General features: G+C 42.2%; 1 protein-coding gene across 7 annotated transcripts in view; it reads right to left on the bottom strand.

Annotated features, from left to right (window-relative positions):
- Positions 1 to 589: 589 nt before the first annotated feature.
- ATP6V1C2 (ATPase H+ transporting V1 subunit C2) overlaps positions 590 to 13,131 on the bottom strand; it is a 32,478-nt gene continuing 19,936 nt past the window's right edge. For 5 of the 7 annotated variants that reach the window (XM_018920811.3, XM_050972531.1, XM_050972534.1 and 2 more), the window contains 10 exons: positions 11,999 to 12,084; positions 7,914 to 8,008; positions 7,154 to 7,245; positions 5,429 to 5,527; positions 4,326 to 4,394; positions 3,319 to 3,411; positions 2,831 to 2,924; positions 2,425 to 2,522; positions 1,884 to 2,013; positions 590 to 1,087 (listed from right to left, as the gene is read on the bottom strand). In XM_018920811.3, coding sequence (XP_018776356.1) covers positions 992 to 1,087; positions 1,884 to 2,013; positions 2,425 to 2,522; positions 2,831 to 2,924; positions 3,319 to 3,411; positions 4,326 to 4,394; positions 5,429 to 5,527; positions 7,154 to 7,245; positions 7,914 to 8,008; positions 11,999 to 12,084 — 952 coding nt within the window. In that variant the 3' untranslated portion in view covers positions 590 to 991. The other 2 variants (XM_050972535.1, XM_050972536.1) reach the window with 2 other exon arrangements.

Below are 13,131 nucleotides of genomic sequence, written 5' to 3'. Positions count from 1 at the left end.
GGCATAAGGATTTCCAGGTGCTAACAGAAAATCACCTTGGTGCTGTCTCCAGCAAATAAAGTAATATCTCTTCACTTCCCATCTGGCATTGTTTTGATCTGAAATTGCTATTTCCTTTGGAAGGGGAATCAGGACTGTGAATAGGGATGTTTACTGCTGCTTTTTTAATAAAAATACTATTATTTTATTGCTCTCCATGTCTTGTATATTGGTGTCTAGTGAAGTGACCCTGATGTGATCAGCTTGTTTATAAATAAGGAATGAAAGAGCTGAAAGATTCCCCTTCTTTCAAGGAAATAACGTAATATGGATATTTGTCATCTGGTGTCAGTAAGAGATTGCCCGTATCTCATCCCTGTGAAAGGCAGTGTCAGAACTGTGGGCACCCAGCAGTAACTGCTGATTCTGTGCAGGAGATGTGCTCCAACTCTTAAATCATCCCAGCAGATGAGCTGTAATAGAACTGTTCCAACTGAAATATCTTTGCAAAAACTAAACTCATGAGTACTTGGGACCGTGAGTCATATTATGATAAGTTCCACAACACTTTTGAGGATCTTTCCTCTTAGGCTTGTGGGTTTTTTTGTTAAATTAAAGGAACTTTGGGCTTTGCTCTGATGCTTTCTCCTTTTTCTGTTTGGATTTTTTTAAGTTTGCTTTGTTAGAAAAAGAGGACTGTATACACCTGGTAGATCCATTAGCCACCATACTTTTTAAATTGCTTTATTTCAAGTCCAGTAGATATTCCATCTTTGTAATTTACCAAAAAAAATAAATACTACCATAGTACCTCTGCCTCTGAAATATGTTTTTGTAAAACTATGAATAAGAGATTACTTTTATTGTAGTCATTGTAAAAATTACTAGAAGTGGTAGAAAGATCATCCTGCTACAGTATCTGCATTTTAATTTGACTTTCAGCAGCTAAAGATTGTCCTACAGTAACATGACAGTCTTGAAAATTAATAGATGAAGCTTGAGCAATTCTTCTTTAACTGCAGTCAAGAAGACTGAGGTCAATCTTGAAATAGACATAAGGATAATATTCTTGATTGCTCAGTTGTAACCCAGGGATGTCCATGCCAGGCTGCAAAAGGAAGTAACCGCTTTAGTACCAGTAAACCTGTGCAGTTCCAAGCTCCAGGGGATTGCTTTTGTGCTCCTTTCCCACAGGCGCAATGGAGCCTGCTTAAAGTGGGGAATTCACTGAGAATCTGCTCTACATCTTGTTTCAGGTTGCCTAATGTAATTAGCATTGAGAATTCATGCCTGTGCTGTTATGAACTTGTAGCATTTTTGTGTGCTTCAGCTCTACAGCAACTCATCTCTGTCCTTCCTTCATGCAGTGGGACCCATGCTTGCTGGTTTTGGGCTGTTTTGAAAGCCTGCTACCTCATTTATTGCTTTAGCCTAAATTGGTTTGAATTGTAATTCAAGATATGGGGAAGGAGAAAGCAAGTACTGCTGCTTGTTGAAGGCCTAGGTTATGTATAAATGACAGCCTTTTACAGGGGACAGAGGTGTGACAGTCCTAGGTTTTAGTTCCAAATTAATTTTTCTTGCTTGTGTTAATCTGAATGTTTATAATAGATTTTAAGCTTTTTACATAGGCGAACAGCCATAATTGAGCAGACCTATTTTGTTCTGGTAGCTGTAAACATCAGATGCTTCAACAGAATATATAAGCAATCTCTCTGCATCTGCATCATAATCTAAGCCTACCCTAATCCAGTCTGTAACCAGCTGGGATTAGAGCTGTGTCCAGGACTCCTGTCATTGCAAGATGTGAGCAGATGCATGCTCTAACCCCAGGACAGTGGAAGTGTTCATTTAGCTAAGCTGAGAGAAGCTACAGCATGTGCACTTGCAGTCCAAATACATACATCCATTATACTTGCTGCTGCAACTTCATCCAGATGTTTGAAGACCACGTTCAGGACATCTCTCAGGCGCTTCACAGACTTCCTGTTTGGCTGCAGCAGCATTGCTTGGAAATTCACAGGGAGGCCATACCTTGGAACACAACATACCTGATCATCTGCTGGAAGGGCCACAGCTGTCTGCTCATGCCCTTCTCCCTCCTCAGCCTCCAGGCATGCCCACTGGTGGTGTCTTGCAGAAACAACTCTGCCTCCTTATTGGAAAGCATTTTCTTTTTGAAGCTGAAAGTCAACTAAACAGTGTCTTTCTGTTTTTCCTTTCCCTATAAGTACCTGTTTTTCATCAGATTCATCTGTCACTTTTTTTTGTGGACATCTGTATTGTCTGCTGTGAGATTCTGTAATAGTGTGTGTAAGGCACACACCTCAAGCAAGACAAAACAAGGTGTGTAAGGGTTCCTCCCACAAAGGAACTGCACTGGGAAGAGAGCTGTACATTTTGACTTCCCCATTAATCTCTGCCTGTACTCTGTGTTTAACTCACCTCAGGACAGATTCTACAAAAACTCTCAGGGCTTTCACATGAATCCAAGCCACAAATGCTTCACTGAAGTTCACCTTCAGCCAGCGCAGTAAGGGGCCCTGTGAGACCAGAACAGTGCTGTGATCCCCTTGCTGAGTGAAGGAGCTCCATAGCCAACACTGCCACTGAGGCCATCATGGGCTGCTGGGATAGTTCAGGCAGCCTGATAGTGGCTCCCAGTCTATCAGAAACTCAAGTGACCTTGACCAAATCATTATGATTTTTCCCATGCCTTCATTTTATGGGCTAAATGGAGCTCACAAGAGACAGTTGGAACTATAAAGTAATTTCTGAAAGAGGTGCTTAGGCATCCTGGTAGCAAAGGCTGCCAACTATGTGGGCCACCAACTCCCAAGGTGCTACTTACATATTGTTGTTTCTTGTCAGAAGCTAATTTCATCAGCTCTTCCTTTTCGCATTTCAGTTCCTTCTCATCATAATAAAATTCTCGAACAATGAACCTACAATTGAATGACATTTGCTCTCACAAGCCTTAGTCCAGGCAATATGTACACTCATTTATTTTTTCTGAGGAGAAGCAAGTATGGGAAGTTGCTAGACATTTAACAAGTTAAAGTATGTGGAGGGTAGGAGTTGAAATCACCCCCAGAAAGCCAGCAGAATGAGAGCAGAAAGGGCAATTCCAGGATCTGTAACTTGGAGCTTAAAGAACAGGATTCTGCTACCACAGCTCCTTCCCACCCTGCCTTCTCAGTGGCTTTAGGACCAACAGAAATGCAAGCAGTCAAGAAGTCCTAAAACCAGTGATGGATTCAGCATGCTGCACACACAACAAACCTCACCTGATCCTCATCTCTTGCTAGCCTGCCCTGCCCAGCAGCCAGGGCTTCTTACCTGTTCTCCCTGGCTTTGGCCTTAAAGTCATCCATCACTTTTCTAAATAGGGTCACAGTGAAGAGTCCTCCTTCTGCATCCTCAGCAATCATTCTGTGGGAGGGAAATCCACTGCTGTGATTTGATATGGCAAATCCCTCATGCCTTCTTTACCTTTATCTTCCCTTTTTGCAATTCTTTCTATTTTCATTTATGATACTGAGCAACACCCTGCTTTTTGAAAACTGCTGTGACAGAAACAAGGAACAATGACTTTACCTGCACTGGCTACTCTATCTCAATGTAAAACTCAATTGGTTTAGTTCCTGAATCCACTATAATATGCACACATTCTGCCTGCCTGATTTTTCTGTGTTTCCTGGTAACATTGCCTCACCTTTACATGCACTTGTGTTTTTGTGACAGGAAGTAGACAAAGACAGCTTGTTTCTTTCTGTATGCTTTCCACCTTCTGCATTTCAGGTAATACCATGGTCAGCTCTTGTTCCCTGGACTGGATCTCATAGTCTGCATGAGCTGAGCAATGGAATATTTAAGTCCTAGGAAAGATTTTTTTACCCGAGGTGAAAGGATGAATTAATATGGCTTTTGCTAGTGCAAATGACAGTATGCTGAATTATTCTCTGCTACAACAGGAAGCAATTAAAATGCAGATTTAGTGTTTCACCTTTTTATAAAGTACTTTCCATAAAGCTCTATATGATTGCATATGTCTGAACTGTACTTCAATTAATGTAATAAATTGCAAACACAAGCAACAGCCTGGTTGAAAGTAAAAAGAAATAGATTACTGGAAAAGGGAAGCTAATTGTAAAAAAAAGTGACCTTTTTTTCTTTCATCTGTACTTTCCTTCAACAAACTAATTTCTATTTGAATTGCAGATACATTAATGTGGAGCCTATGCATTTAGACTAGTGATTTCCTCTAGGATCCACCATTGTGAGGGGCTGAAACAAGACACGGATGTCTGAAACAAACACAGAGCTTAATTTGGAATTTCACTTACTTGGTGGAGCGAGGTACTACCATCTCTGAGAGTGATTCATAGGTCTTCTGCCACTGAACGTAGCTTGACCTTTGAGCAACACAAAACAAAGCACAGTAAATAAATACTATGTACTGGAAAGCCAATGTTGATATATGTAGTCAATTAAGCTAATAACTTAGGGTAGAAGGGTTGAACTCCGTGCTTGGTTATGTCATTAAAATACATTAAGCCTCTCCAATCCTTTCCTCTCCTAGTCAGCAGCTGAGGAGATGCTTCCCTCAATGCTACAGCCTCAGTCTTCACTTTGGATCTTGGCTTGAGGAAGGGTCAGTATCAGGAAACTGATGGTGGGAAGAAGGTGGCATATACTTCCAGGCTGCCACACAGTGTCCTATGCTCCAGGACCCCTGCACAAGCTGCTCTGGTCCATGGGCAGATGTGCTAAATCTGTTATGTGCAATCCCAGAGCTGATCTGGTGCTAGACTGCACTCATGGTGAATGCCAGCCCTGTGAGAAAGGACACAAGGGTATGGTAGGAGTTTGTAAAGAGAGAAGTCTCTTTTTAGTGTGAATAAACTCATATAATGAAGTCAACAAACTTAGACAGCTTTTTGCAACCTGTTTCTCAGAGACAGAAGAGTGATGGTGCTGTCTGTGTGTTGGGACAGGGCTATATGGAGAGGAAAAGTTTTGTGTAGGGCTCTGAGGAGAACATGGTGTAACCTCCCCATTGTTAGCAGTCATCCTAAGTACGGCCACTTACAAGGGCACAGCCAGCAGAGATTGTGAGTTGAACAGGTCTAATTCCTTTTAGAGACTGGCTATGCTGCAGTAAAAATCTGGTTTTCTTTTACCTCATACTATTCCTACATGAGAACCCACTCGTAACCATGAAGAACTCTCAGGCCAATTGTCCTGCTCCAGCTTTGGCATAGTCTTTGTCTCCCTCTTTGGTGCTAGCACCACTCTTGGCAGAAATTGTTCTTTCTTTCTTTTTGCTAAGGGCTCCACCTGTAGGGCACTCATGAGCCACCCCAACCTAACCAGGTGTCCCCTGGTTGTGGTGCTTAGGCCTGGCACTCAGTGCCACCCGGGGTGTGTGCCCACACTGCTGCCTTACTTTGGCACCACGACGAGCAGCGTGATAAGATACTCGGAGTTCAGAACAAAGTCTTCTTTGTGCACAATGTCTGCCAGGGTCCGGGTCAGCAGATTTCCCCTACGGTGAAGAAGACAAAGTAAAAATAACAGTAGCAGGAACTCAGCAGTGGAACATTGGAGGCATTGTGCAATGGGTGGAGATGCTAATCTATCCTGGGGGAGAAGAAGGTCCCGAAGGAGGTGGATAAAGGACACAGATACACTTCTTAAATGGCTGTTTTGTTATTTTTACTGCAACTAAAAAAATCAAAAAGTAACTAATACTAAAGGACACAATACTGGTGACTAGCAGGAGGCCAGTTTATGCCCTTTATGTAAAACACACCATTCTGTTGCTATTGTTTTTACAGTAAGGCTTTAAATACTTGGGAAGTGCACATCTGCTCCCAGTCATCACTGCACCTTGTGGGAAGAGCCTGCTCTCTCAGGAAGCCTGGTGAGCTGCTTGTGTGACTGTGCTGCAGGCAGAGTGAGCTATGTATGTACAGACCTAAACCATCACAGCAACCTGGCATTCCTGGACTGGACCAGCACACTGAGACACCTCCTGCTGAATGGCAGCAAGAGCAGCAGTCTCATGCACAGGTGGGACCTGCAGGAGGTTTCCAGGAGGTCTCCACACACTAAGCCAACCTGATCACATTAATTCCTAGGACATGTAGATAGCCAAGCTGGCTGTATGTGGCTGGAAAGCACTAGGTGTGAAGAGGAGCTGCCTCCCTGTCACTGGGCAGGAGTGAAGAAGGACCTAAACTAGTAGTTTTGGGTTTGAGGTTCACTGGACCAGTCTAAATATCAACTAACTGGCTGGTAACTTATTAGCTGTTTGTTCAACCCAAGCTATCTGGTCCTGGTGGACACCAGAGTTGACAGCATTTAAAGATGGAGGGAATGATGACAAGGAAGATTGTCCCTGGCCATGAGGTCTTCATTCTTCTCCCTCCTCACTTTGCTGGAGCCCTGGCTAGCAGGCTGCCAGCCTGGCTGGCTGCAGTGTCAGGCAGCCACCTGTGCCCTGTGCCCAATCCTGAGTAGGAACAGCGGCACATACAAGCACGTGTTGGGTGAAGGCTTGCACAGCATCATCTAAGTTGTTTTAAATTTACTCCTTACTGGATTTTACCATTCTCCCCAGTGATATCATAGAAAAAACCCAGGTATCAGCACTGACATAGTCAAAGACCATAAGCAGATGAAGTCAGAAGAGAGAACATTTGGGAAGCTTGAACAGCACATTATCTGAACCAACAGAAGGAAAAAAAGAAAAAAATATAAGTGGGATGCTAGTGAGGTGCAGGATCAAGCAAGACAGAGCTGTTTCCTATGGGACTTTGCAAATGCTGTTTAGAACATAGGGCACAGCTCCATGTGGCAAAGGAATCCACCAGCTGACACAGCTCATCTTATTTTTGACTCCCTGAATTCCCATCAGTGCAAAACACTTGACTTTTTCCAAAACTGCCTGCTCACACTGTCAATAAAATCCTATTAGGAACTTCAGTCTCCCTGAGCTTATTTTGAGATATGCTGACCACACCAGCTACCATCTGCTCTCACTGGGTCTCTAAATGCTCAGCATGTCCCAAAGCTGGAAAAGCTGTTCTCACCAGAACACAGCAATGGGTGTGAGCACACACCGCCCGCATTTCAGCCAGCAGCAGCATCCCCAGTGCAAAATACTTACATAGTTTTCTTCTCCAGGCTTTGCAAATTTCCTTTAATGTTGTTGTACGCAGATGATCGGGTCTTCAGGTCTGTTTCTATTTGAGTCACTTGCTAAAACAAAGTGAAAAAAGGGAGTCAATGCAGTGCTTGAGGCCTTGTTCTCACCTCTGTCCCACAGCTACCACCTTAACACAGAGACACAGCTGCCAGCTCCCCTAAAACCACTGACCTGCGGCCAAGAGAGACCCAGGGTCAGAGCTCCCCTGGGGCAAAGGCCTCTGCAGAAAGTAGGGTTCAGTCAGCAGTTGCTGTTGGTGTGCTAGAGCTGTACCTAAGGGGCAAGTCCATGGTTTTATTTGTTACCTACATTGAACCACAACACATCATGCCTTTCTGAATGAACTGACAGTGTAAGTAATTCATTCAGCCTGAAGGCTTTTGATTTAATGTCAGACTAACAATTTTGTGAAAAACACCTCCAAAGTGGAGAATAATATGGCAGTACATGGAGAAACATATCAAACATATCAATGTACTCTAGTGAATCTGATAAAGTGCCACATACTTACAGACTGGATAGGTTTCAATATATGTATCATTATTATCGAAGTAGAAATTAAAATAGTATCAACTTTTTCAGTACAAATTGTGTGCTTTTGAGCTTGTTCCTGCCCAAACCAAAGGCAAAGGCTCTTCTCCCGCCATGAGAGGAGGGATCACAACCAGCCGAAAGACATGCTTCCCCATGCTGACATCTTAAAATCTGGAGTACAATTTACCTTTGCTAATGCTTCTGATATATTCTTCAGTGGCTGCTTTATGGGGTATTTGGCCATGTCCCACTCAAACCGTGTCAAGTAGCTAATTAGGTCAACTGAAAGTACAAAGAGATGCATGAAAGCAGATAGTGTACCAGATGGCAGGTCAAGCTTTGGGGAGTAGTCCCCAGCTATAGCTTAGGCATAGCTTTGATTAACTTCAGAGCATTAACCAGAGGCTTACTTCTCAATTCTTATAGAGATTTGATCTAGATCCTAAACATCCCCCAAAAGTTAAAACTTAAACCAAAAATCTTTTATGCATTACACCTAACAGTACAGAAAAAGTGTAAAATTATCTGTATCAGTGGGACACAGCAGTGTACAGCTACTCTTCTTCACAGTAAAAACAGTTTTGTGTAATCTCAATCTAGATTTCTGCAATATGCCTGAATTTAATCTCAGCAACAGCTATCAGAAAAACACTTTGTGCCCAGGATCAGCAGTAATATTCAGGGTTGCTGAGAGCTTGATTAAAGGTACTAAGACCGTAGCAGATGTCACTTCTTTGTGATTCAGTCAAGTGCTCACTAGAAATCAAACAAATTCAAGTGCAATGAGGAATTCCTCATTGACTTTGCACACAGAGGTTCCCATTTCACACAAAGCTAAAGACATTTATATAATAGATAAATCTAGTCACAGCATCCAAGAACAGAAATTCACAGCAAGGACCTGTGCATGCAACCCCCAAAACAAAGCACCCTTGGACCACAGGGACGCATGCCATCTTTCCAGAATGAAGGGGAAATGAACACATACAACACCCAGCTCCTAGAACAAGATTTTCCTGTTTCACTGTTTGAAGATCAAGGGCTCTTAATGTTAGGAAACATTAAGTCTTAGTACATTATGGTACCAAATAAAGAATTCTCCTCCAGCAGCTCATGAAATCAAGCAGCTCTTTGTCTGAGTCCTGACAGTCTTTGGATGCTGAACTCACCACTACATAGAGTTCTTGCAGACCTTTCTAGGATGGGGTAAAGTCATGCATCCTGCCACAATGAGAAGGGCTGGGACTGCCCCCCGAAAGTTAGGGAGACAAAGGGAAGGCAGCAGGCTGGGTCTCAAGGTCTAGACAAGGAGGCCAGAAGCACTGTCACCTAAAGGGTGGGCTTCCTTTCTAACCAGGAGGGTAGATACGGAGAATGTCTCGGAAGTTGCTCTAAGGTGATAGAGAGCAAAACAAGCTCAAGGTGCCAAGTAAAAGGACATGCATGCTGGGGCCCTTCAGTGTTCTTTACTGCCTTGTTCAGAGGGTGAATTCAGTCCCACAGCAAGGTCTGGGCACAATTTCTTATGGGCTGGACTTTGAGGTTTAGGGGAAAATTTGTGAACCAAGATGCACGAGAAGGAATGTGAAAAACTGTGTAATTGCCAAACTAACAGGCTGAGGGTACTCTGCAGTCTCATGTGATACTGAATACCCTTGGCAGGAGAGCACTATCCTTTCCATGGGCTTCTCTCACCCCACAACAGAGTCAGTTTACCCTATTAGATTTCCAAAGCATGGAAAATCTTATGTTAGGAGAAAGAGGCTTCTTAGCAAGAGATAAACTGCCTGGAAGGCAGAGAGCACTTGCCATGGCAGTGTTCTCCCCCTCTTGCAAAACTACAGCTGTGTCAATGTCCCCCACATTCAATAGTCAAAGAGTCACAGGGCAAAGATCCAACTCTTCCTGCTAATATCCCATAGGGAATGAGCAAATTCTCCTGCACAGGGAGGACATAGAAAAGGGGCAAAACTGCAGAAGACTGGGAGAGCTATGACACAGCTGCTGCATGCACAGTTCTCCATTGATGCTTGCTCGTGATCTCTGTGGGGAAGGCAGAGAGGTCAAAAATACTTCAGCAACAAAGTCCACACAGCATTTTCAGCACAGGGTACACAACACAAGGATTTCACCCTGCTGCCTCTCCTCTAAGCTCATGTGCTTAGGCTTTGCAGACATAGGCTCTTTAAAGACAGACTGACTGATTTATAGCTGATGAAATATAAAGTTCCCTGAAGAGCCTCACACGTCCTTTCTATCCTCACATTCCTTGAATCTCAGTAGCATCCAAATGTTGGGCAGTTGAACACAGAATAAGTTCTCAGCCCAGTTTTTCAAGCTCTGGTGCAGGTTTGTAAGCAGACTGATCTTGGGGATGGCACAAACTACTGTGAACACACTAGCAGAGCTGTGTTTAAAATGCCAAGAAACCCCAGCACCCTGATGCTCCTGGAATGGCATCCCTCATTTATGGAACCTGTCGAGTCACTTCTAAAAGGCTTCACACAGCTGCCCACCCAGGAGAGATGATTCCTACCAGCCCACAGCTGCCCAGGGAACCCACAGCCTGCATGTCTTGTAATGTAACTTACACACCAGCTCTAAAACACAATGTTAAACACTTTTTCTCCAAAACACTCGATTCTTCAAAATTGTTATGCTTCCCATTTTGCTTTGTTTTGGGCTCACTCTAAAGAATGATTCCACCACTTGCCAAATTTTTTCATTCATTTAGGTTTAACATTTCAAAAAATGGAAGAGAATTTGGTACGAATCTTTGAAGAAAAGTTTTACTTACATTTCAAGAAAGGTTGTTTAGGCTGTTATGATACATTAAAAATTTCTATATTACACAAGAACACATTTCCCTCTATGAGAGGAAAACTTGAATGTGGCTGCTTTCAACTGTTGTCCACTGGAAAGTTGAGTGTCTCTGTGTGTGTGTGTGTGTGTGTGTGTGAAAGTTCATGTAACTAAAAGTGCTGTATTTTTTACTATTTTGCATATTTTTTCCTAGAAATCTAGCAAAAAACTTTTAGATACATAACCACAACCAAACTGCTATTGGGGTAATATACAAGTGAGCTAAAGTCAAGGCTACTGAAAACCATCTTGGGATGGTTGACTAGTATGAAACAGGACCATGCAACAAGAAATCATGTCTTAAAATTTTGTTTCTGATTTCACAGCTTCAAGGAAGTCTTCATCTTTATAGTTCTTTTACTAATCAGAAAGGGAAGAAGGAAGAATTAATCCAGTAAAGTTGCTGATGCTTATGAAGACTGAGACTGGAATATATTAGGGGAATCCTCATATACTAGAGCTGACTTCATTTTTTAAGATGCAGTCAGTAATTTTAAAAAGGTTAATGTCCTAATTCAATATGATTTGTTTGGATGACCAAACCCAGACAGAGGAAATTAGTAACATATGCAAGTAATTTCCATATCCTTCTAACAGAACACATGCAGAGCTGATAGGGAAAAATGGTGTAAAAAGGGGAAACAAAGGAAATTAATGAAACCTGTTGTTTCTCAAGTCATAGGGATATCGTGATCAAGCTACGAGGTTGTTACTTGAGAAATCCATCGTAACCTGATCACTGTATCTCTACAACCAGACCAAGACTTGTGTCTAGCACTAATATACACAAATGCATGCATGTAACAACACCACAACCATCAGTCCTCAACATACTTTGGAGACATTTCATTTTATCCTTTAGCCCTGAAACACAGTAAATGGGATTATTGTATTTCTTGAACAGTTACACCCATCAAGCATCAGCTTTATATCATTTAAGGACATTGCTAAAAGAACTTCCTCCCCATCCTTTATTAATACAGGTCTGAAGTACAACATTGCAGACAAAGGGAGATGGAGTGTACACTCTTAGTTTATCCAAAAACATCATGTTGCAAGTCTGTAATCAGCATGCATATCACATCCAATTTTGTTGTATTTTTCCAGCTGGGGAATGCAAATTACTGACAGATCACTGACAACCATACAGAATGAGATTTAGGTGTCCTTAAGAAATCAAGCCCAGGCAGGGCACAGGAGTGTGCTAAGTCATGTTAGGAGTGAACAAGGATGTCTCTTACTTTCATCTTCACTCCAAAGTTAGCTTCTGCTGAGAAAAATGGGAGCAGGCTAGACACATTCTTATAAAATGCTCCTTTCTGAAGTGTGAGGGCTTCAATTCCACAAATTCATATTCTGGAGCAAGCAAAAGCATCAATACATTTAAACCCCCACATTCACAGCACCTACCTCCATTGGCCAGAAGATTTTCCTGGACTTTATCTTTTGAGTCCTCCATAACTTCTCCTATGTACTGGGCTATTTTCTTTATTACGCTTAAGTGTAACAAAAGAAACTTTGTTAGTGAAGAAACAGAATTATTAAAAAACAGTTTCACAGTGATCTGATAAACACAGAAATGCCCAAACAAAACACCTCTGAAGAAAGGCAGGTTAATTTGCAATTCAAATGATAATAAAAAATCTAGGACACAATGCAGAACTAAATGTCTTACCTCTAAATACACTGATCTCTGCAAAAACATGGGTAATGTCATTTTGCCTGTGCTCTGGACTTACAGAATATCAAGATTCAGTCTTCTGTACACTCATTATATGCATAGCAGAAAGCAGAAGGCAAGAAAGGCAAGAAACTCATGTTTAAAACCCCCAAGGCGATGAAGGCAAAGGAGGCTACATATAGACACTGACTAAAGACCCATTCCATAGGATGCTAAAGAAATCCTTAGGGCTCACTGAGAAAAGGTTCTCAGAAAATACTCCAGGGAAAATAGCAGTGTTATCTTGCTTGATGGGGAATTTATTTCTTATTCCTTTTCTTTACAGGACTCTTTCTCTCTTTCTTTAAGCATGGTGGACAAGACATTCCTTTAAGGTGTAGCAGAGCTAGATTCAAATCCTTCTGCCCAGTTCAGAGTAGTCTGTATTGTACAGAGACCCTCCTAGAGAACACGGTCTCCACTGTGCCACTTATTCTTTGCTCATTTTAAAAAATGGATTAATCAAGTCCCTCTAGCAGTAGCTCCCCTTGTCAAAGTACTTGTCTCATACAGCCTGCAAGACTTTCTGGTTCTTTAAGTATCCTTCTGCACTCATAAATATTAAAAAAAAATTTGGCCTGCAGTTCCCTAACTGTCCTAGGTTGATTACACCTTCTATAAAACCCAGCAGCTACAAGGTTACTGCCTGACTATTAAATTGGCAGAGAAACAAAGTGGACATAATCCTTGGCCTTGTGACAGGGAGTGTAACAGCAGGCTTCATTTCTGCTTCATTTCTCTTTCTTTCCTTACTGAGAGGAGACTACAGCTGCAGATGAGCTGGAGAGTGAAAGGGCCTCTAGGGTGTTTGGACATTGTGTTA

The sequence above is a fragment of the Serinus canaria genome, chromosome 3 (genome assembly GCF_022539315.1).
Source record: "Serinus canaria isolate serCan28SL12 chromosome 3, serCan2020, whole genome shotgun sequence".
Classification (NCBI taxonomy): domain Eukaryota; kingdom Metazoa; phylum Chordata; class Aves; order Passeriformes; family Fringillidae; genus Serinus; species Serinus canaria.
The sequence above is the reverse complement of the archived record's forward strand: the minus strand, read 5'-3'. Positions and strand labels throughout refer to the sequence as shown.